The sequence below is a fragment of the Oncorhynchus kisutch genome, linkage group LG25 (assembly GCF_002021735.2).
Source record: "Oncorhynchus kisutch isolate 150728-3 linkage group LG25, Okis_V2, whole genome shotgun sequence".
Taxonomy (NCBI): domain Eukaryota; kingdom Metazoa; phylum Chordata; class Actinopteri; order Salmoniformes; family Salmonidae; genus Oncorhynchus; species Oncorhynchus kisutch.
In genome coordinates, this window is record NC_034198.2 from 21058897 (window position 1) to 21081927 (window position 23031).

The following is a 23031-nucleotide window of genomic DNA, read 5'->3' on the forward strand; positions in this document are numbered from 1 at the left end:
TAAGATCAGCAGTAGACCTGTGAATGTGCCCAGCTCCGTGACGCACTTCTCACTGCCACCACATGTCCCTGTTTCCCGGGCTGGGCCAGAGCCCAGGAGGCATACAGAGAGCTGCTGCCAGAGAATCTCTAGGCGGGGGAGAAGGGGCCAACTCTCCATAGAGCCGTGCCCTAAGAGAGAGGGAGGTGGTGCATCACAAAATTTGCCCTCAGTGGGTGGTCCCCCTGCCAATAATATGACATCGCTGGTGGCGTTAGTCAGTTAGCCAAAAGAATCTGCTGCCTGCCCCCAGGGCAAATCCTGAGGGAGGGAGAGTTTGAGTGTATGTGAGCTAGTGAGAGAGTGAGTGTGTGTGTGTGATTGATTGAGTGGGCAAGTGAGCCAAACGTCTCAGTCCATGAACAGAGATTGAACCAGAAGTGCCGGTATGTTCTGTAGCGTCAGAGCTTAGAACCAACATGAAAACTCTGTATAGTCTTTCTGCACAATACAATTTTGCAATGCAAACCTACATACAGAGGTGTTCATCAACATAATGTAAATGTAATGAATGGAAATTCAAATGGAATTTTGATGCAAGACATTAAGGGGATTTCTCACTGTGTAGCACAGCCACATGCTAGGGGGACTAATAATAACTCAGCCACATGTTCGGCAAGCTAAATACTACTGTGTAGCCACATACAGAAGCTAAATAGTGCTAGAATGTCTCTCTCAGATTTGCCTCCCTTCATTATTTGTATTTTATTAGGATCCCAAATTGTTTGGACCCCAGAGGATCAAAACAGACATTTGAGCATCTTTTTTTTCTTTCAGTAGGAGCTACATTGATGTATTCCATATGCATCATAATCTGTGCCTCAATCAATAACAATTTTCCGCCCTAATTTCCTTGGGGTATTACATTACATTACATTAAAACTTAAGACATTTAAAATCAGAGGACATCTGGAAAAAATCATTTCCTTTTGCAGATTAAACACATAATCCTAATATTTGTGAAGATCTTAATTCAAATGAATTAAACTGTGTAATAAGATATACTCACTGTAGCATTTAATTACAATCCAAAGGATTCCCCACTATTCAAACATACAAAGGAGGAATGCTCATCGTTTTATTGATATTGATGTAGATGGGTGTAGTAATACAAATGTCTGATGAGCCGCTCTCTCGAAGACATGACAGACTCTTATTCACTTGCCCTCCTCAGACCCAATCCAAACACACACACGAGCAAACACACACGTAATTATCTGTCAAAAATTTGATTTGAGTCTCTGGCCGTAAATGAACTGATTAATATTCCCCAGGGTCGTACAAGGACAGAGGGCAGTCTGCTGATTACACCCTGAGATATTCAGCCTCCTTAGAGCTTCTTTTGTTGTTACACCATGACAACAAGAGGGCAGATTATACAGTACATAGGAACAGAGTCATACGTTAATCAGTAATCAGTCAGATAGAGGACAATTAGGACATACAGGGGAACTTCCCTCCATGAAAAAAATCCTTAGATGGTTAAATAATCCCTAATAGAATTTAAACAGAGTGTGGCTATTCTACTTCCCTTGTTCAACTTTAGCTCACTTCCTTTTTCTATGTTTTCTACTCTACTTCTTCCAAAGAGCAGTGAGTCCCAGCCTCCCCATGTGTATGACTCTGATTACTGTGTCTGGTCGATCAGAGCCGTCTGAGGAGGCTGGGAGGCCCACAGCCCTAATGAACACAGCCTAATGGATCTCCGATGCTGCTGAGGGGACCCATATTAGTGTAATTAGCCTTAGCAAGGGCACGGGAACGAGGCTCGGGAGGAGCACGTCTGGACCTGGGTCTGTCTGTAGATTAAAAAACATTCTGTAACTTTTAGGAGGACAATGGATTTAAAAAACACAATGGAAGTTCACAGTATACACTTGTGACCTGTTCCAAGAAACTAGGCGTATGTCTCTCATTACTACTTCACAGGAGAAGCATTTGAATGTTTTTTCGGGGGGGGGGGGGGGGGCTTCTGGAACATGCAAACTTTCATGTGCCTTTATAACAAACTTGTATGCCATCTGTAAATATGAATCGAATTGGTAAATGATGAGCATAGTTGGTTTAGCCAAGGACAAATACAGGCACCTTCCCGCTAGCCATGATTGGCTGAGATAATGGATGGGCTGGACATGCCAAGAGATGAGTTCGGATTGGTCTGTCTTTAACATGAGCTGCTAAGTATGTGTGGATAATCCTGTCTACATTAGCTTTTTTTAAAGATATCATGAAGAACTGAAAAAGTTTTGCTACTGCTCTCAACATTGCTGCCCCGAAGTTAATAGCGCTATCGACATATCAGTGGGAAAACTTTGTGATGGACTACTTTCTGGACGATGATCGTGTCATGCTGAATCAGAGAATGTGGAAATCCCTGATTTAGGTAAAAGCATTTTCATTGAACCAGACATTGTATAGTCTTCTGATGACAATGCTGGGGACTAAATGGTGTCGTTGTCAGGGAATAAGTTAACCCAGTTTTGAAATCAGTGGAATGCCCAGTGAAGCAGAGAGATGATTGCCAAATGCGGAGAGAGTCCAAAAAGAGAACATAGAAAGAAGGCTGTTGTATAAAACACCTGTCTCCAGATTACATCTTCAAACTAAGGGCAACCATGGCATCCATGACAGAGGGAGAAGCGTCCATCCATGTATAGGGAGGGGTAAGTCGCTACATTTTCAGATATTAAACATTTCAAATTTAGTCAGAAAGTCATTTTCATTGCAAGTTAAAGCGTGCTGTTAGCTAGCTAGCTAATGTTAGCTGGCTGGCTCGCTAGTTAAAGTTACGTGTATGATCTGTGTAGGAGCTCTAGAAAGAGGCCCGAGTTCCTGAGTTGGAATTCCGAGTTGGATGACCGTTCAAATAGATTTTTCACAGGTAAAGTTTTTTTCTTCTGACTTCCCAGTTGTTTTGAATGCGGCATTAGAGTTGAGATTATGGTTCACTGTTTAGCTAGTGTCACGTCCTGACCTTAGTTCTTTTGTTATGTTTCTTGTTTAGGTTGGGGTGGGCACGCTATGTGTTGTTCTAGTTTTGGTTTTCTATGTGTTTGGCCTGGTATCGTTCTCAATCAGAGGCAGTTGTCAATCGTTGTCTCTGACTGAGAACCATATTTAGGTAGCCTGCTACTCCTCCTCAGACGAGGACGACGAACGTTACAGCTAGCTAGCTAGCCAAAAAGACTCCGTTATGCAAGTAACCATTTCACTGTAGCGTTCACACCTTCTGTATCCTGTGCATGTGACAAATACACTTTGATTTGATTTGTGTTTACCAGAGATGGTAACGTGAAGAACATCATGACCTGCACCAAAGTCAGATTAGAATATAGGCCAAGGACTAGATAAAGTTTATTTTTACTGTTACTTTTTGCTACTACTTTCACTACTTGAAATGTTTGGTTGTTTACTACACTATGAATCCTTAAAGAGATGGGGGTGAACGTTGTTGAATGGGTGTAGACAAAGAAGAGCTTCTCCAGTAGGTGTACCAACCTATTCACAGGCCATTTTCTCAAAACCGGGCTACAAGTTGGTAAACTTTCGAAACAGAATTACTTTCTCATTGTTCCTCAACTGCAGAGTATGATATACCATTTTCTAGCTCGGATTCTGTACTTTTATCCAATGTAAAAAAATATTTCAAATGTTGCTACATAGGATCGAATCCAGGTGGTGGGTCACATGTTTCCTTTATTGTTGTTTTTTGCCAATACTAAAGAACTATTTTGGATTGGAACTCTTATTGTCCTCCCTAGAGTTGATGAATATTTTTTATATATTTTTTTGCTTGCTCCTGTTCCTGCACCTTGATTGGAAAATGACAATTTTCTTTATTTTCCTTTGCTTTATGCCTGTCTGTAGCTGCTTCCCTGGATACCTGACTGTGTAGGATTCAGGATGAAAGAGTGTGGAGTCTTAGGTGATGGGTGACTTAGAGGTCAGGGTAAAGTTGTATCTCTCAACAGAACTGTGTGATCTGATTTTTTTAGACACACTCACACCCCCACTTGCACACACACACACACACACACACACACACACACACACACACACACACACACACACACACACACACACAGACAGACAGACAGACAGACAGACAGACAGACAGACAGACAGACAGACAGACAGACAGACAGACAGACAGACAGACAGACAGACAGACAGACAGACAGACAGACAGACAGACAGACAGACAGACAGACAGACAGACAGACAGACAGACAGACAGACAGACAGACAGACAGACAGACAGACAGACAGACAGACAGACAGACAGACAGACAGACAGACAGACAGACAGACAGACAGACAGACAGACAGACAGACAGACAGACAGACAGACAGACAGACAGACAGACAGACAGACACACACACACACACACACACACACAAACACAAACACAAACACACACACACTATAGCTGCAGGTGATATATTTCAGCATAATTAATAAACAGTAGATGAGGTTAGAGAAATCAAGAGTGGAGAGTGTTTGGGAGACAGAGCCTTTCTTCATGCTTTGTAATCTCCAAGCAATTACTTATTAGCAATTTCATACTTCATATCTGGAGATGTTTAAGGGAAGATTAGAACTGCTGGGCAGGTAATTACCTTTGTGACCGTGAGTTGTAAATACAGATCACTCTCAGTCAGCTCACGGATGGAAAGCCTACCCTGCTCTCTTCCTGGGGCTCTCATGTAATAATATTTCATTTTTTTCAGAGTACCATTTCTATCTTCTATTTTTCTCAATGTCCCACCTCATGAGTTTAGGTTGAGGTGGGACAGATCTACCAGAAGCAGCAGTGACTTTATGTCGTTTGTATGACACTTTTCCCTTCACAGATGTAAACGAGGTTACATTCTGCCTGCAGTTTGTCAACTTTGTCACTCTAAAGATGTTTGACTGTTGACATTGCACTGATCCTCTCCGACAGTCTTGACATGTTGTCCTCTCTCCTTTTCTCTCTCTCTCCTTCTCTTTCATTCTCTCTCGCCATTTCCCCTTCTCCTTCTCTGTGTCTCGCTGCCTCTTTATTTCTGTCTCCGTCTCTCACTCCATTTCTCACTTTGTGCTTTGATGCTGAAGGCTCGGAGACATTGGATTTTGAGCTCTTTAAGAATTTCTAAAAAGTATCCCGTTTTGAGATGACATGAAAGTGTTATCACCAGCCCAGCAGGGCTTGGGAGGGCTGCTTGGTTCATGGCCGTGGAGCCACCAAGATGAAACTGTTAATTTTTCATATGTAGAGGGGTACAGAGCAGAGGCCCCAGTCCTCATGGGGTCTAACATAACATGGAGAGATCTGACGTATTACTCATTGATGTGGTGTGTGAGACATGTCTCACATGTGCGATACATGATAAAGGGTTTTTACGCATTACATCCCATATGATGTCAAAACAAAGCCACGTAAGGAACAAAACTCTTGCTCTAGTCTTGTCCTTAGCTAATACTCAGAGGTGCTTGAAGAAAATGCTTGGGGGAGAAAGTAGCTCATCCCAAGCTGTTATCCACCATTGCCATGCTGAAAGAGGCATTGTTATGGCTATCAGCCATACAAACTGCCCTCGTCATTCTTCTCCAAAGCTGGGTGAGGACAGCTAAGATGGGGATCTACTGATAATGTCAGTAATAGGGTAATCTGGCCATAAGCTATAATCAATAGATGGTCTACTCTAAAAATAGAATGTGATCAACAAGAGACGTACACAGCTGAACTCCATTCATCCATCCCCCTCTCTATGATAAATCCGTCTCCCGGCAGGTCGAGACCTCTAAACCCATATGAAGCCTCTCTGGAGATCTAATCAGATCATAGGGGTTAATAACACTCCACATGATTACCCACAAGACCCCAGACTAAAGAGTGGCGCAGGGTTCCACATCAATAATAAGGTGATAATATCCTATTTCTGTGTTCCCTCACAGCAGCAGAAAACATATATTACTATGCATACTTCAGAGAGCCTGGCTTTAGACTAGAGACTTGTTTAAGATTTCCACACGTCTCCCCATGTTTGGTACTTCTATCTATATATATTTAACCTTTATTTATTTTGAGGTAGACCTGGTGCATCTGCCTCTTCGAAACATCAGTGACAGTTATTTATAGATATTGATGACAGAAGACACCAGCACCCCAGAAGACATTAGAGACAAAGGACACTACTTTAAAATGATTCGAAGGAGAGCTGTTAGGAGCCCAGTACAGTCACACCGGATCACAAGGTGTGTCAGTCAGATTGTGTTTGATAGTATCAAGAAAATAGGACAAATCCCACTGACAACAGCACTGTCAGCTACACTCTCCGTTTCAGTCTGCACGTCTCAAAATACATCCTTTCAAGTAGAAGGGGGCTTAGATGTGCCGCTTGCTTTGTGTTTTCATAATTTTTCAATTTTTTAGGATGTAACACATCCAGCCACAAAAGGTGGTGATGTAATCATACTGGAATCAGAATCACTTGGTACAGCAGTATGGAATGTATATGAAATACTCCAGATTAAGCCCCTCCTGTGTTTCTGAGTTGTTTACACAAAGCCCATAACTGTGCTGCCCACATGATGCAACAGAAATAGATGCCATTCACAGCGCTCTCTCTCTCTTTCTTTCTTTTTCTTTCTTTCTTTCTTTCTTTCTTTCTTTCTTTCTTTCTTTCTTTCTTTCTTTCTTTCTTTCTTTCTTTCTTTCTTTCTTTCTTTCTTTCTTCTTTCTTTCTTTCTTTCTTTCTTTCTTTCTTTCTTTCTTTCTTTCTTCTTTCTTTCTTTCTTTCTTTCTTTCTTTCTTTCTTTCTTTCTTTCTTTCTTTCTTTCTTTCTTTCTTACTCTCTCTCTCTCTCTCTCTCTCTCTCTCTCTCTCTCTCTCTCTCTCTCTCTCTCTCTCTCTCTCTCTCTCTCTCTCTCTCTCTCTCTCTCTCTCTCTCTCTCTCTCTCTCTCTCTCTCTCTCTCTCTCTCTCTCTCTCTCTCTCTCTCTCTCTCTCTCTCTCTCTCTCTCTCTCTCTCTCTCTCTCTCTCTCTCTCTCCTACACATTTTGAATCATTGAATCATGTAGGCATGGGACAAAATAAAACTGTGAATTACCACTGGATTTCTAAAGCATAAGGCAGTTTGTTTCCCTCCACATGACTCCATCTAAGATTATAAAATGAATGCCACACTTGAAACGAATACATCTGGCTATGATACAAGCATCATACCCATACCCTTACAGAGACCAAATGCTTCATTGAGAGTCAGTGTACAATATGCAACAATGCAACCTGCCCACATTACGTTTGCTATTATCTGTTTGGGGCCCTCATGGCCAACCCTCCCAGTCTCAAATTTCTCTGAAGTTGCAGATACATCCACACACAGCTGTCCACAACCATCACCACCAAAAACCTCTGCTTATAGGGGCCAAAACAGTGAAACTTACGGAGGTTGTTGGCCCTTGTGTCATAGTGCTGTGCCTGCATGCCAAGGGTGTCCTCCCCCTGGAACTGCTCACCTGGACAGCCGACCTGTAACACGCTTTGGACAGCCCTGTGTGTGTGTGTGAGAGAGAGAGAGAGAGAGAGAGAATGAAGAATTGTGCCTAATGCTTGATTTCATGCTGAACACCGCTGCGCTGCAACCTGGTCTCAGAACATTTTGTATTATTCTGTAAGGAAATCTGAGACAATCCATTTAGTATGATATGCTATGTTTCGTATAGTATGTATTCATTTGTGGATGTCCATCATCAATTTTGTATATGTTACGACTTACAATTCGTATTATATGTTATGAATTAGCAAAATGCACAATATGTTACGAATTTTCAAAACGTATGATATGTTACGAATAATAGCTAGGTGGTTAGGTGGCTAGGCTAGGGATTAGGGTTAAGTTTAGGAGTTAGGTTAAAGGGTTAGCTAAAAGGGTTAAGGTTAGGGTTAGGGGAAGGGTTAGGGTTAGTGGAAGGGTTAGCTAACATGCTAAGTAGTTGCAAATTAGGAAAAAATAAGTAAGTCATTGAAAATTTGCTAAATAGCTAAAATTATAAAGTTGTCCATGATGAGATTCAAAATCCCAACCTTTCAGTTGCTAGACTACCCTGACCAAACAGTAACCACCTGTCTTATGTAACCATACCAAACATAACATATCATGCTAATTTTAGTGTCTCAGATTTACATTTACTATGATATGTCTAGTCTATGAGACCAGGCACAGGGCAGGGAGTTCAAGATAAAGCTAAATTTAACATTTTCAAATGAATAAGTTAATTTGACTAGTTAATTGAATGGGTTCCACATTAATTCGAAAATATTAAATTCTAAGAATAAATAAGTGGTGATGATGAAAACTAATAGGACATAATTGGTCCATTGTTAGAGAAAGATCTCCAAATAAAGGCATAGCATGCGCATGTTGTGGAGGGCATTGTGGCCTCGCTCACAACTGTAAGAGACACACGCCCCCGTGCTCTCTGCGAGTGAAGCAGGCAAGCAACCCACACAGGTGAGCCAAGTGTCTGATGACATTATGCAATCTAGTCCAATTGATAAACTGTCGATGACAGCTACTTTCTGCCAATCGAAGAGGTCTTATTGTGCGCGTAAAAGTAATTTATACGGGGGATTTCTTATTATAATTTTAAACAAGAGCCACATTTAGATTGGATCCGTCCTACTATCAGTGGCAAGGTAATTGCAATAGAGTCGTTTACCAATATAAAACTGGCAAGCACGAGTCTAGAACTCAAGCTTTAAAATTATTGTTGCGCGCGCTCTAGCCTACATGTGCGCACCAAGCGAGCTCCTTGAAAACAAGCGCATGAAAGGAGCTCGCGGCGCGCTCAACAGCAGCAGAACCCCAGAAACCCACCTAGCCATATTCTCTCTCTGTGGTCGGTGCGCCTTTTCCAGGCCGAGTTTGGTGAATATCCCAACAAGTGCCATGATAGCGACTACTCCACAGATTATATACACGATTAAATTAGTTTTATCTTTGGTGGGGTCGTGCCGGAGGTCATTTTTCTTAAACGGGGTTTGACCTGTCATCATCCACACCGGAGTGTCGTAGTTTTTACAGGTGCTCTGATCCAGCCGCGAGGTCTTGTAGGAGCAGCAGAACCGAAAGCCACAGGTGCCGCAGCAATACAGATAATCGCCCGTTTTGCAAACGAACGGCGGGTCCCACTGGCCCATCACATCATAGTACCCCCGGCACCGGTCCTCCGTGTGTGGGGGCTCTGAGAAGCCTGCGCCCTCGTCCTCCCTAGATCCGTTGGAGGTCGTCATCATGACAAAGCCATCCAGTTGTCCTGGTTCTCCGTCCGCCTTGCAGACCAGCGCTATAACTTTGACCAACAAGTAACCGAGCAGAAAGTATTTCCCCCTCATTGTGTTGTCCTTCTCCCCCTTCCTTTCAGCTCCTCTAGCGCATTTCAGAAGACACCCGAAGAAGAAGAAGAAGAAGAAGAGCTTACGGTCTTGGTATTATGAAAAGTCCAAAAACATAGATGCAAATTGCAGAACACTGCCATCAGTGTTGGTGAACGTTTTCACTAATGTCCTCGACATCAATGAAGGTAAAGATAACCATTTGTTATTTTTTCCCAAATAAAGCGTTGCATTTATATGGATATTGTCCTTCTTAGAATAGTTCCCCAGTGCACAATCTTTCTACAGGTGTTCTTAGAAAAATAATTCCATGATGTTATCAAATCTAGGCTACTTCACTTCTCACATCCATCAGCACGCTCTCACACACAGGAGTCGATGGAGCTAGAACTAACTGCACAAATGTTTTGAGCTGGAGTGAGCGAATAAGAGCTGAGGTGGGAGAGCATGGTGCGCAAAATGATAGGAGGAGAGAAGGTAAAGAGGAATTCCGAAGAAGAAAGAGAGATTACTGTATTGTTAAACATATCTGTGAGTCTGTGACAGTCCAAAACGCGCATGACGATTTGTGGATCGAGTTGTGCTGCCTAGCAATTCAGTTTTTTCCTTCTTATAATTTGCGCACGGACAAAACATGGTCACGGGATGCAGACATTTCCGTTATGGTAACTTCCAAATGAGATTAGAGAGAGGGTTATAGAGGGGTTGTTTTGCCAACCTGAGTTGCATAGGCTACACGTATGTATTTATTTTTTACACTCGAAGACAAATGCTTTAATACACTGGCCTGACTAAGAGTCCACACAAACACTCGTCTCTTTCCATGCACAGTGACATCATACACAGAGACGTTTCTCTATTCATCACAAAATTATATTTGTTATGTCTCACAAACGTTGGATTATAGAGTTCTGTGGATTTCCCATATATACAATTCATAGTTCCCATATTCTATCATATTCTACTCGCTGCCTTTCACCTGTTCAAAAAGCTCAACTCATCAAAATACTGTGCAAAAAAAACACGTCTGTACCTGCAAACAACAGTCTCAAAAGTGACAGTGAAGTGCGTACTCTGGGATGCTGGCCTTCTAGGTAGAGTTGCAAAGAAAAAGCCATCTCTCAGACTGGCCAATAAAAAGAAAGATCAAGATAGGCAAAAGATCACAGACACTGGACAGAGGAACTCTTCACAGACTCTCTTCACTGTTGATGTTGAGACTGGTGTTTTGCGGGTACTATTTAATGAAGCTGCCAGTTGAGGACTTGTGAGGAGTCTGTTTCTCAAACTAGACACTAATATACTTGTCCTCTTGCTCAGTTGTGCACCGGGGCCTCCCACTCCTCTTTCTATTCTGGTTAGGGCCAGTTTGCACTGTAACGAGTAGTACACAGCATTGTACGAGACCTTCAGTTTCTTGGCAATTTCTCACATGGAATAGCCTTCATTTCTCAGAACAAGAATAGACTGACGAGTTTCCAAAGAAAGTTATTTGTTTCTGGCCATTTTGAGCCTGTAATTGAACCCACAAATGCTGATGCTCCAGATACTGTGCTAACATAATTGCAAAAGGGGTTTCTAATGATCAATTAACCTTTTAAAATGATAAACTTGGATTAGCTAACACAACGTGCCATTGGAACACAGGAGTGATGGTTGCTGATAATGGGCCTCTGTACGCCTATGTAGATATTCCATTAAAAAATCTGCCATTTCCAGGTTCAATAGTCATTTACAACATTAACAATGTCTATACTTGTGGGAGGTGCTTCAGGAGGCATGGGATGAAATCTCTTCAGATTACCTCAACAAATTGACAACTAGAATGCCAAAGGTCTGCAAGGCTGTAATTGCTGCAAATGGAGGATTCTTTGACAAGCACAAAGTTTGGATACAATTATTATTTATATTAAAATCATTATTTATAACCTTGTCAATGTCTTGACTATATTTACAACTCATTTCAAGTATGTTTTTATGGAAAACAATGAAATTTCTAAGTTTATTTTCAGCAAACTTAACATGTGTAAATATTTGTATGAACATAACAACATTCAACAACTGAGACAAACTGAACAAACATGTAACAAACAGAAATTGAATAATGTGTTCCTGAACAAAGGGGGGGGGGGGGGGGGGGGGTTAAAATCAAAGTAATAGTCAGTATCTGGTGTGGCCACCAGCTGCATTAAGTACTGCAGTATATCTCCTCCTCATGGGCTGCACCAGATTTGCCAGGTCTTTTTTATTTTATTTTATTTTTATTTCACCTTTATTTAACCAGGTAGGCAAGTTGAGAACAAGTTCTCATTTACAACTGCGACCTGGATAAAACAAGATAAAACATAGCAGTGTGAACAGACAGCAACACAGAGTTACACATGGAGTAAACAATAAACAAGTCAATAACACAGTAGAAAAAAAAACATAAAATAAAGAGTCTATATACATTGTGTGCAAAAGGCATGAGGAGGTAGGCGAATAATTACAATTTAGCAGATTAACACTGAAGTGATAAATGATCAGATGGTCATGTGCAGGTAGAGATACTGGTGTGCAAAAGAGCAGAAAAGTAAATAAATAAAAACAGTATGGGGATGAGGTAGGTAAATTGGGTGGGCTATTTACCGATGGACAATGTACAGCTGCAGCGATTAGCTGCTCAGATAGCAGATGTTTAAAGTTGGTGAGGTGTTCGGATTTATTGCCCTGGCCACATCTGCAGTCCTCATGCCTCCTTGCAGCATGCCTAAGGTACGTTCTCGCAGATGAGCAGGGACCCTGGGCATCTTTCTTTTGGTGTTTTTCAGAGTCTGTAGAAAGGCCTCTTTAGTGCCCTAAGTTTTCATAACTCTGACCTTAATTGCCTACCGTCTGTAAGCTGTTAGTGTCTTAACGACCGTTCCACAGGTGCATGTTCATGAATTGTTTATGGTTCATTGAACAACCATGGGAAACTGTGTTTAAACCCTTCACAATGAAGATCTGTGAAGTTATTTGGATTTTTACGAATTACCTTTGAAAGACAGGCTTCTGAAAAAGGGACGTTTCTTTTTTTGCTGAGTTATATATATATATATTTATATATATATATATATAGAGAGAGAGAGAGAGAGAGAGAGAGAGAGAGAGAGAGAGAGAGAGAGAGAGAGAGAGAGAGAGAGAGAGAGAGAGAGAGAGAGAGAGAGAGAGAGAGAGAGAGAGAGAGAGAGAGAGAGAGAGAGAGAGAGAGAGAGAGAGAGGAGAGAGAGAAAGTCAAGGTACAGCTCCCAGATGCGGTCAGTCAGTCACACGGGCTGCTACAGAAAAGTTATGCAAGTTATGCTTTGCTCACTCGAAATTTGAGAACTCTGTGGCATTGTGTGACAAAACTGCACATTAGAGTGGCCTTTTATTGTCCCCAGCACAAGGTGCACCTGCGTAATGATCATGCTGTTTAATCAGCTTCTGATATGCCAACCCTAACAGGGATGTAAACAAATTTGAGCATTTTATTTGAGAGAAATAAGCTTCTTGTGCATATGAAACATTTCTGGGATCTTTTATTTCAGCTCATGGAACATGGGACCAACACTTTACATTTTGTGTTTATATTTTTGTTTGGTGTATATCAGCTATATCATAAAAATGTATGAAAACAAATAATTGCTATTTGGCATTAATTTAAGGTTAGGCATAAGGTTAGAAGTGTGGTTAAAGTTAGGTTTAGCCTTAATAATAACTTTGTAGTTGTGGTAACTAGTGAAGACCCTATCTACCTTAGACATTTGACCTTTGACCAGTGAATGGACTGGGCTGAATAGTCCCATTTCTGGCCACGCTTACAGACTGAGGCATTTGAGTGTTCAAACTAATCAGATTCGCAGACTAATCTCTTCCTCTGATAGCTTTGCTGATTGCACCATCACATCTCTAACACATTGTTAGTTTTTCAGCACCTCAAACTGATGGTGGAATTAATAGGTTTTTCTCTTCACTGAAAATTCCATATAAGTTCCAAATTTCATTCCTTTTATTTTTTATTAAAAAGCCCCTCAGTGCTTCATGTTGAATTATGATTAACATTGTTTGAACATACCATCTACCACCTGAGAAATCTCTCCGATTTATGTTTGAAGTGGTGCTCGCTCAGTGCATCCGCACAAAGTTGCGTGTGCTTATCAGCGGTCATGGGAGCTTTGGCTCCTTGTGTAAAAAACGATTTATGCTTTAAAAAAAAAAGTTGCCTCTAAAATAGTTCACACAGCAGCGATTCCTGAGACGCACACTACTGTAAAGTTTGTTTAGTGTTAAAAGGTACCAGACTTGGCTAGAATGAGAGATTAAAGGCTAGTATGAAAGCTTTACAAATCATGTGTCTGTCTCATATGAGGCAGTAAAAAAGAGAGGGCTTAGCCTGTTACATATCTAGGGTTGGGAGGAAACACATATATCCAATTGTTGCTGGAGAGATCAGTGAACTAAGGCCCATATGCTGATGCAGGATATTCCATTATATTGCAGCATAAACCTCTACAGCATAAGGATTTTGCTGAATTGTAGAAGTTCAGGGAAGTTTTCAACCTATGAAAGTACCCAAGCAACATTCTGTCTTCAGTGAAAATGATATAAACTTTGACTGAAAATTGTAATGTCAAAATTTGTAAGTATTTGCCAGTAATGAACACGAGGGAGACCGAGAGCTGGTTTCAAGTGCAGGGCACAGCAGGTGTTTATTGCAAAGGACCACAGGAGGAGGCAGGTAGCTGGGTCCAGGGGCAGGCAGAAGGTCATGCACAGGGGGTCCAAAACGGCAACAGTACAGGCAGGGAAAAGGCTAGTAACGTAGTCTGGGAGATCAGGCAATAGATAGATAACAGGAAATCCAATATGCTAAAGAACAGGCAGGGAATAGGCGTCGTTAGTGAGGCAGGCAAAAACTACCATACACAGGAAGAGTAACTCACAGGAAACCCATCACTCCAAAAGCCATGTGTCACAAAACAAACAATACCTCACAGTGATGGGGTGCAAAGAACTGAACTAAATAGTGTGTGACAAAGAGTTACAGGTGTGTGAACAGGTGATCAGAATTCAGGTGATTGGGATCTGGAGAGTGAGCTTCGTTCAGGGGATCTACGTGTTTGAGGGTGTGAGTTGGAAAGTGGTCTGGAAAGTGAGCTGCGTTCAGGGTATCTAGGTGTTTGAAAGTGTGGGCTGGAAAGTGGTCTGGAAAGTGAGCTGCGTTCAGGGTATCTAGGTGTTTGAGAGTGTGAGCTGGAAAGTGGTCTGGAAAGTGAGCTGCGTTCAGGGTATCTAGGTGTTTGAGAGTGTGGGCTGGAAAGTGGTCTGGAAAGTGAGCTGCATTCAGGGGATCTACGTGTTTGAGGGTGTGAGTTGGAAAGTGGTCTGGAAAGTGAGCTGCGTTCAGGGTATCTAGGTGTTTGAAAGTGTGGGCTGGAAAGTGGTCTGGAAAGTGAGCTGCGTTCAGGGTATCTAGGTGTTTGAGAGTGTGAGCTGGAAAGTGGTCTGGAAAGTGAGCTGCGTTCAGGGTATCTAGGTGTTTGAGAGTGTGGGCTGGAAAGTGGTCTGGAAAGTGAGCTGCATTCAGGGTATCTAGGTGTTTGAGAGTGTGGGCTGGAAAGTGGTCTGGAAAGTGAGCTGCGTTCAGGGTATCTAGGTGTTTGAGAGTGTGGGCTGGAAAGTGGTCTGGAAAGTGAGCTGCGTTCAGGGTATCTATGTGTTTGAGGGTGTGGGTTGGAAGCAGACCTTACATTGCCTTAACCTTGATCCCTCCAAATACCCTGCAAGTAAGACATGTAATTGGTGTTGTGTTTAATAGATGTTAAGGCAATTCCAACTCTTTTCAACTTCATTTTCATTATCTCCAGCACAATACCAATGTCTACATATATGAAAATGGTATATTTATACAATATTTTAAAAACAGTGATTTTCAAAGTATGACATTCGTGGTGACTTGGGGAGCAAGAAAAGACCTCCCTCTGGCTAGAAGCTTGTTGCACGTTTTAAAAATCACAGTTTTCCTTACTTTTAATTCTACCCTGTGAAGTCACAGAGAAGCATTTTTTAGGACCTTTCTTCTTATTGTTTTTTACAACAGATCATAGAAACGTGCCGTTGTCACATTATGTAAACACTGGTATGGTGCTGGAGATAATGAATATGAGGTCAAAATGAGGCAGAATTGCCCTTACTGTTAACCATAGAAGCAGGGAATGTTCCCCATTATTTCCTAAACGAAGATACAAAGACTTGTTGTTCCAAGTACTGTGAATCACCATCACTCATTTGCTGCTTGTTAAACATTGAAGATTCTGATGAGAAAGGAAGTCCTGCTGTGTACGGCCATGTGTGTGTGTGTCTGTGTGAGAGAGAGAGTGTATACTGTATTGTGTGTGTGTGTGTGTTTGTGTGTGTGTGTACACAGCGTGTAGCTTTGAGCTTCTAGAACAGAATGGGGGATGCAGACCAGACAAGAGAGAGTTTGTTTGTCCTTCCTCTTAACACATTGTACAAACAGCCTTTTTAAATTAATATTTGAGTGAGATTATTGTAGGTTATGGGCACGTTATGTAATGTCCAGATTATTTAAAACACTTTGCCATGCACACATCAATATCCATAGTTCTGTTAGGCCCAATTATTTAAACGTTTTCTTTATTGAGATGGGAAACACAACTATGACAATAACTGTTACATCGGTGTTGTTCTCTACTCCTGGTCCTGGACCCACAGGGTTTGTAGGCTTTTTGTTGCAGAGAGTAGTAACATACCGGACTAAACGATTTAAGGGCTTGATGATTAATTGATTAGTAAGGGCTAGAACAAAATCCCCTGTGGGTCTACAGGACCATTTTGTAAGAATACTGCTATTAGGACTATAACTCCGGCATTACTTTCACGAACAGAGGTGAGACTGGGTGTCAAAAAACGTATGTTGAGTGTATTTTATTCAATGACTCTGGCATGACTCTCCCCTGTTCTCCTGTTCCCCTACCTTCCCAGAAGAGCAGAAGGAATGGAGAGGTCCATCCTGCTTCATCCTTTGCAGACCTCCAGCTGGGTCTGCAAAGGAGGGAGGGGGACTGTGACAGGGGAGGGGACGAGTGGGCCGAAGAGGTCCAACTGACCCAGCAGGCTGTGGAGGCCGTCAACAAGCTGTGCCGCAGGCCCAAGTTCATGGTGCTGTGTGGGAACAAGGTCCATGCAAGGTAAGGCAAAGTTCAAAGGAAAGACACCTGAGCCTTAACAGGTGTGAACATGATAATATTTCCTGTATTCATATGGTAGACATACCGTATAGAAGAGAGCAGTCCAGTCATGCTTTGACAATGATGGGATCCTTTTTGTGTCACTGTCCCCGACATGATGCCATCGTTTGTATTCATAACAACAACTGGGAGTGGACGAGTATAGTTTTGCTACGGCACAATTCATTGCAGTTGTGTGACCACAACAGTTTTATGCCCAGCAGCTATGCAGATGCACTGTTACTGACATTCTGATAAATCAGTTTGAAAGTCTCTGATATTATATGGGTCTATAAAGGGAATGGAATATGGCTGTTATATAATGATTAATGGATTCCCCTTCCCCACTGAGATTGTTCTGATTAAATGTATGCACTCTTGAGAACGTTAGGAGTGTTTGGAATCATTACAGAATGTTCTCTATGAGAGGCAGAAGAATGAGCCTCATCTTGATACCGGCGGACTTAACAGTAGACTCCCTCCCACTACTGTATCTGTGTGATGCTTTATCAAAAATATATGAGGGAAGTATTTGCCTCAAGGAAATTTTTCACAAATGGTAGATCTTGGAAAAATGATGAGTTTTATCTAGTCAAATAGATCTGAGTCTGGCTTGGGAGAAAGCAGAGGGCCTTAAGGAAAACTAAACTCCCATTTGTCAATGTAAGAAAAAATGCAGAAAAACCCAATCCTTCCCTGTGTGGTTTTAAAGAGGAGAACAAGTTTGAGTGGTGTTCTCTGTATGCCTGAGAGGCATTAGCGGGGAAACAGGTGCTGGTGGTGAATGTAATTAAGTGAGCGGCTATAGCTTGGTGAGTGTTTGATGTCCAGCTGACTAATTTGATAACAGGGTAAGAGGAATCGGAAGGCTAGACCCACTGCAGAGATAATATTGTTGCACGCCAACGTGCTGCTTCCTTACTACCTTTGCCTGACAATTAGGGACTGTGGGGTGCTTTGCCTTCCAAGGCTGGATCTGTGGAACATTTGGCTCTGATGTGCATCTGCAGAAGTCACCAGGCTTGTCTGTCTGTCTTCTCCGGGATGTATACTATATGTGTCCAATATAGTTCTCATGAACATGATTTTATTATAACTATATAGAAAGGTAGCATTTTTCTGTAGTATTTGTTCACATTTTGCAGAATGCACATTTAGCTAAATGACAAGGGAAAAATCTTACTTCTGCTTACATAAGAAATGCTGTGCATACAGATGACCCCAGAGCTACCCTCTTCCTCTCCTTTTGTCCATGCTTAGTAATAATGACCTCCAATTTGCCTTGTACTGTACGTTCTGCTGACAAACACTATAATGGATACATTTATACATTAAACACATTCCACTCCTGCACAATCCTCTGAGTGCTCTGTAGTAACTCATATTTTCAATGACTGTACAGTTTAATGCAGGGAAACTTAAATCAGTTCTACCAAATCTCTATCAACATGTTAAATGTGCAACCAGAGGGAAAAAATTCTAGATAATCTGTACTCCACACACTGAGACGCGTACAAAGCTCTCCCTCCAAATGGTAAATCCGACCACAAGTCTATCCTCCTGATTCCTGCTGACAAGCAAAAATTAAAGCAGGAAGCACCAGTGACTCAGTCTATAAAAAAGTGGTCAGATGAAGCAGATGCTAAACTACAGGATTGCTATCACAGACTGGAACATGTTCCGGGCTTCTTCCGATGACATTGAGGAATACACCAGATCAGTCACTGGCTTTATCAATAAGTGCATTGAGGACGTCATCCCCACAGTGACTGTACGTACATTCCCCAACCAGAAGCCATGGATTACAGGCAACATTTGCACTGAGCTAAAGGGTAGAGCTGCCACCTTCAAATCTTACAAGAAATTCCCTATGCCCTGCGACAAACCATCAAATAGGCAAAGCGTCAATACAGGGCTAAGATTGAATCATACTACAACGGCTCCGACGCTCGTCGGATGTGGCAGGGCTTGCAAACTATTACAGACTACAAAGGGAAGCACAGCCGCGAGCTGCCCAGTGACTACCAGACGAGCTAAATCACTTCTATGCTCGCTTCGAGGCAAGCAACACTGAGGCATGCATGAGAGCATCAGCTGTTCCGGACGACTGTGTGATCACGCTCTCCGTAGCCGATGTGAGTAAGACCTTTAAACAGGTCAACATTCACATGTGCTGACCAACAGGCAGGTGTCTTCACTGACATTTTCAACATGTTCCTGATTGAGTCTGTAATACCAACATGCTTCAAGCAGACCACCATAGTCCCTGTGCCCAAGAGCACAAAGGCAACCTGCCTAAATGACTACAGACCAGTAGCACTCACGTCTGTAACCATGAGGTGCTTTGAAACGCTGGTCATGGCTCACATCAACACCATTATCCCAGAAACCCTAGACCCACTCCAATTTGCATACCGCCCAAACAGATCCACAGATGATGCAATCTCTATTGCACTCCACACTGCCATTTCCCATCTGGGCAAAAGGAACACCTATGTGAGAATGCTATTCATTGACTACAGCTCAGCATTCAACACCATAGTACCCTCAAAGCTCATCACTAAGCTAAGGAACCTGGGACTAAACACCTCCCTCTGCAACTAGATCCTGGACTTCCTGACTGGCTGCACCCAGGTGATCAGGGTAGGTAGCAACACATCTGCCACGCTGATCCTCAACACTGGAGCACCCCAGGGTTGCGTGCTCAGTCCCCTGATTAAAACATCCTTATGATTGATTCTATACTTAGTTTGAAATGTTTCTTCGACCTGTAATATAACTTTTTGAAGTTTTTGTCCAAAGTAATGCTCGACCTGCACGAGCATTTGGATTTGTATACCTAACGCGCTAACAAAAGTAGCTACTTGGACATAAATAACGGACATTATCGAACAAATCAAGCATTTATTGTGGAACTAGGATTCCTGGGAGTGCATTCTGATGAAGATCATCAAAGGTAAGGGAATATTTATCATGTAATTTCTGGTTTCTGTTGACTCCAACATTGCGGCTAATTTGATTATTTTTCTGAGCGCCGTCTTAGATTATTGCATGGTTTGCTTTTTCCGTAAAGTTTTTTTGAAATCTGACACAGCGGTTGCATTAAGGAGAGGTATATCTATAATTCCATGTGTATAACTTGTATTATCATCTACATTTATGATGAGCATTTCTGTTGAATCCATGTGGCTATGCAAAATCACTGGATGTTTTTGGAATTGGTGAATGTAACGCGCCAATGTAAACTCAGATTTTTTTTATATAAATATGACCTTTATCAAACAAAACATACATGTATTGTGTAACATGAAGTCACATGAGTGTCATCTGATGAAGATCATCAAAGGTTAGTGATTAATCTTATCTCCATTTGTGCTTTTTGTGACCTTTTCTTTGGCTGGAAAAATGGCTGTGGCTTGGTGGTGACCTAACATAAACGTTTGTGGTGCTTTCGCTGTAAAGCATATTTGAAATCAGACACTGTGGTAGGATTAACAAAAAGATTACCTTTAAAACGGTATAAGATACATGTACTGTATGTTTGAGGAATTTTAATTTCAACAGATTTCTGTTGCTTTGAATTTGGCGCCCTGCACTTTCACTGGCTGTTGTCATATCATTCCGTTAACGGGATTGCAGCTATTTTAACCATACCCACATGTACATACTACCTCAATAAGCCTGACTAACCGGTATCTGTATATAGCCTTGCTACTGTTATTTTCAAATGTCTTTTTACTGTTGTTTTATTTCTTTACTCACACACACACACCTTTTTCTTTCGCACTATTGGTTAGAGCCTGTAAGTAAGCATTTCACTGTAAGGTGCACATTTCACTTGTATTCGGCGCACGTGACAAATAAACTTTGATTTGATTTTGATAAGTAGGGCACGATTTCCTCTCATTCCCCTTTATCCCTCCATCCCTCCCTGATCAGTTGCATTTATAGGTCACTGTGATTTCACATGTCCCTACCAAATGCATAGTGATAGTCTAACCGCCCAGGTTTTGGGGACATTTTAAATGGCCTGCCGTCTCTCTTAGTTACCGTCAGGCAGCCTGAGCAGGTTGTGTGTGCCAGGTGCATTACAAGCTACGTCCGTCACACGCACAGCCGTTTCCACGGCTCCCACTGCCGGGGGGGGGGGGGGGGGTAATCGCCAGTCAACACTCCCCAAATGACATTTGAAATCCCCAAAAAGCTGTTTGTGTTTATTTACAAACAGAAAAAAAACTATTTTGCTGGCCAGGGGAAGTTGCCTGTCCACAAACAGTGCTGTCAGGGAAAGACAGGAAATTGGCCCCAAATGTCTCCTGGCTTGGTGTGTCTTTGAGTAAACATCTCCCTCCCTAACTTGTTTGCATACCTCACTTTATTGTGTGAAAATATCTCTTATTTCACCATTCTTCAGTCACCACGAAGGGAGAAAGGCTATATAATTAATTAAATTCTCTACTTGTATCCTACGTAATGTACGTATCCTACGTACATTATCACTGTAGTGATCAGGAAAACACAGGTCCTTGAAGGACTCAGCAACTGACAGTTTGATCATCCATCACCTTTGTTAACTACCTGTGGTGTGCCACAAGGCTCCATGCTGGGCCCAATGAAAATGCCCATCCCTGACCCCCTACTCCAGAAATCCACAGGTCTCCTTCCCTAACTAGCAGCTGTCAGAGGAAACATATCCCCTGTCACCATCCCATTCCGTGCTGCTATTATTGACAAATCTCGCTGTGATCCCATGGCGGCAGGTAGTCTCGTGGTTAAGAGCATTGGGCCGGTAACCGAAAGGTTGCTCTTTTAAATCCCTTGATGTGCCCTTGAGCAAGGCACTTAACCATAATTGCTCCTCTAAATCGCTCTGGATAAGAGTGTCTGCTAAATGAGTAAAATGTAATCCCATCCCAGGAGAGACTGAGGGAGAGACCCATCAAGGACTCTCACAGAGAATGAAGAGCCGTGAAACGTTCAGAGAAGGAAGGATGATTAGATTAAAGCAACATGCTGGACTAAACACACTCCTAATGAGCAGTACAAAGGACTTCAGCGGTTGGTTAGGGGACGACAGAAGAGCCCATGAATGGGGGAAGGTAAGAGTGAGGTTAGTCTCTGACTCCCAGTAGTATAGAATATAATAATATGCTGAATTCCATTTAGCAGATGCATTTATCCAGTCATGTGTGCATACATTTTACGTATGGGTGGCCCCGGGAATTGAACCCACAATCCTGGTGATGCAAGCACCACGCTATACCAACTGAGCCATACAGTCCCCCTCCACCCATGCGGAAGCCTTCTAATTGTAGTTGAAGGCAGATAAAGTAGGACTCTGTGGAATTGAGCAGCAGCAGCGCATAATTTGGACAGGAGAAAGAGTGGGGAAATCAGGCTCTGTGTGTGTGCACAGCACAGTGTGTGTGTGTGTGTGTGTGTGTGTGTCTGAGTGTGTGTGTGTGTGTGTGTGTGTGTTTTGCTGATGGGGACGTCCAATGGGAAGAGCTTCTAATGGGTTTATGAGGGGTTTGGGGACAGTGGAGAGGAAAGGAGAGGAGGAGAGAGGAGACTATGTAGGGGGGGACCCTTACAGAGAAGAGTTAGAACTAACTGTCTCTGGTACATCTGTGTCAGAATGTACTGGCTGGCTCAGTTGATTTATAGTGAAGTCAATACAATACTTTGTAATACTGCCTGTGCCCTTGTTTTGTTATAGCTCTTGTGAATTGCCTATTATGTATTCATTTTTATATAGTTTTTATCTTTTAGACTAATTGTGATGCATATTTTTGTACTTTTTCTCAAGGACAAGGTTGTACGCACATGAAGTTAAACACAGTATGCAGTCTGATGAATATGGATACATAGGTTATATACAGTATTTAGCTTGACTAAAGGACTAGCAGCTGGAGAACCCTTCAATCTCCTAAATGCTTGAGTAAACGATGTGGTACAGGACTATAGTTTTCTCAGCAGAGTCCCATCGGAATGTGTTTATCCAGACCTGTCAAAATCCTTTCTTTCTCAGATATTCTCTGAGCTCAGCTCAGCCTATTAAAGTGTGCCTTTCGCTGTCTAAATAAAATGATACCATCATAGAAGCTAGTGGCCTCATAGAAGCTAGCGTTGCAATATTTGGTATTTAGGGGTATTTATTAGGATCCACATTAGCCGCTGCAAAAGCAGCAGCTACTCTTCCTTTTGTCCACATACGTCATAACTTTAATATCAGAAATCAATGGGTGAATGAAAAACAGCATCACAGCTAGACATGTGGTTCTAGGTTACAGTTGCTGTCAATGCCTTAATGGGGTTGTGTCTACAGAAATCACAGCTCGCCATGGTTCATGACT

At 42.1% G+C, this 23031-nt stretch overlaps 1 protein-coding gene and 1 pseudogene across 1 annotated transcript in view; one reads left to right on the forward strand and one right to left on the reverse strand.

Moving 5' to 3' along the window:
- Positions 1-10013, reverse strand: part of LOC109870010 (protein shisa-9A) — a 43072-nt gene extending 33059 nt beyond the window's left edge. Inside the window, exons 1-2 of the mRNA XM_031804586.1 lie at positions 8905-10013; positions 7472-7578 (exon numbers count right to left, since the gene is read on the reverse strand). Coding sequence (XP_031660446.1) covers positions 7472-7578; positions 8905-9422 — 625 coding nt within the window. The 5' untranslated portion in view covers positions 9423-10013. The remainder of the gene's footprint in view (positions 1-7471; positions 7579-8904) is intronic.
- A 2082-nt stretch (positions 10014-12095) lies between these two features.
- The window catches only part of LOC109870011 (serine/threonine-protein phosphatase CPPED1-like), a 53493-nt pseudogene continuing 42557 nt past the window's right edge, over positions 12096-23031 (forward strand).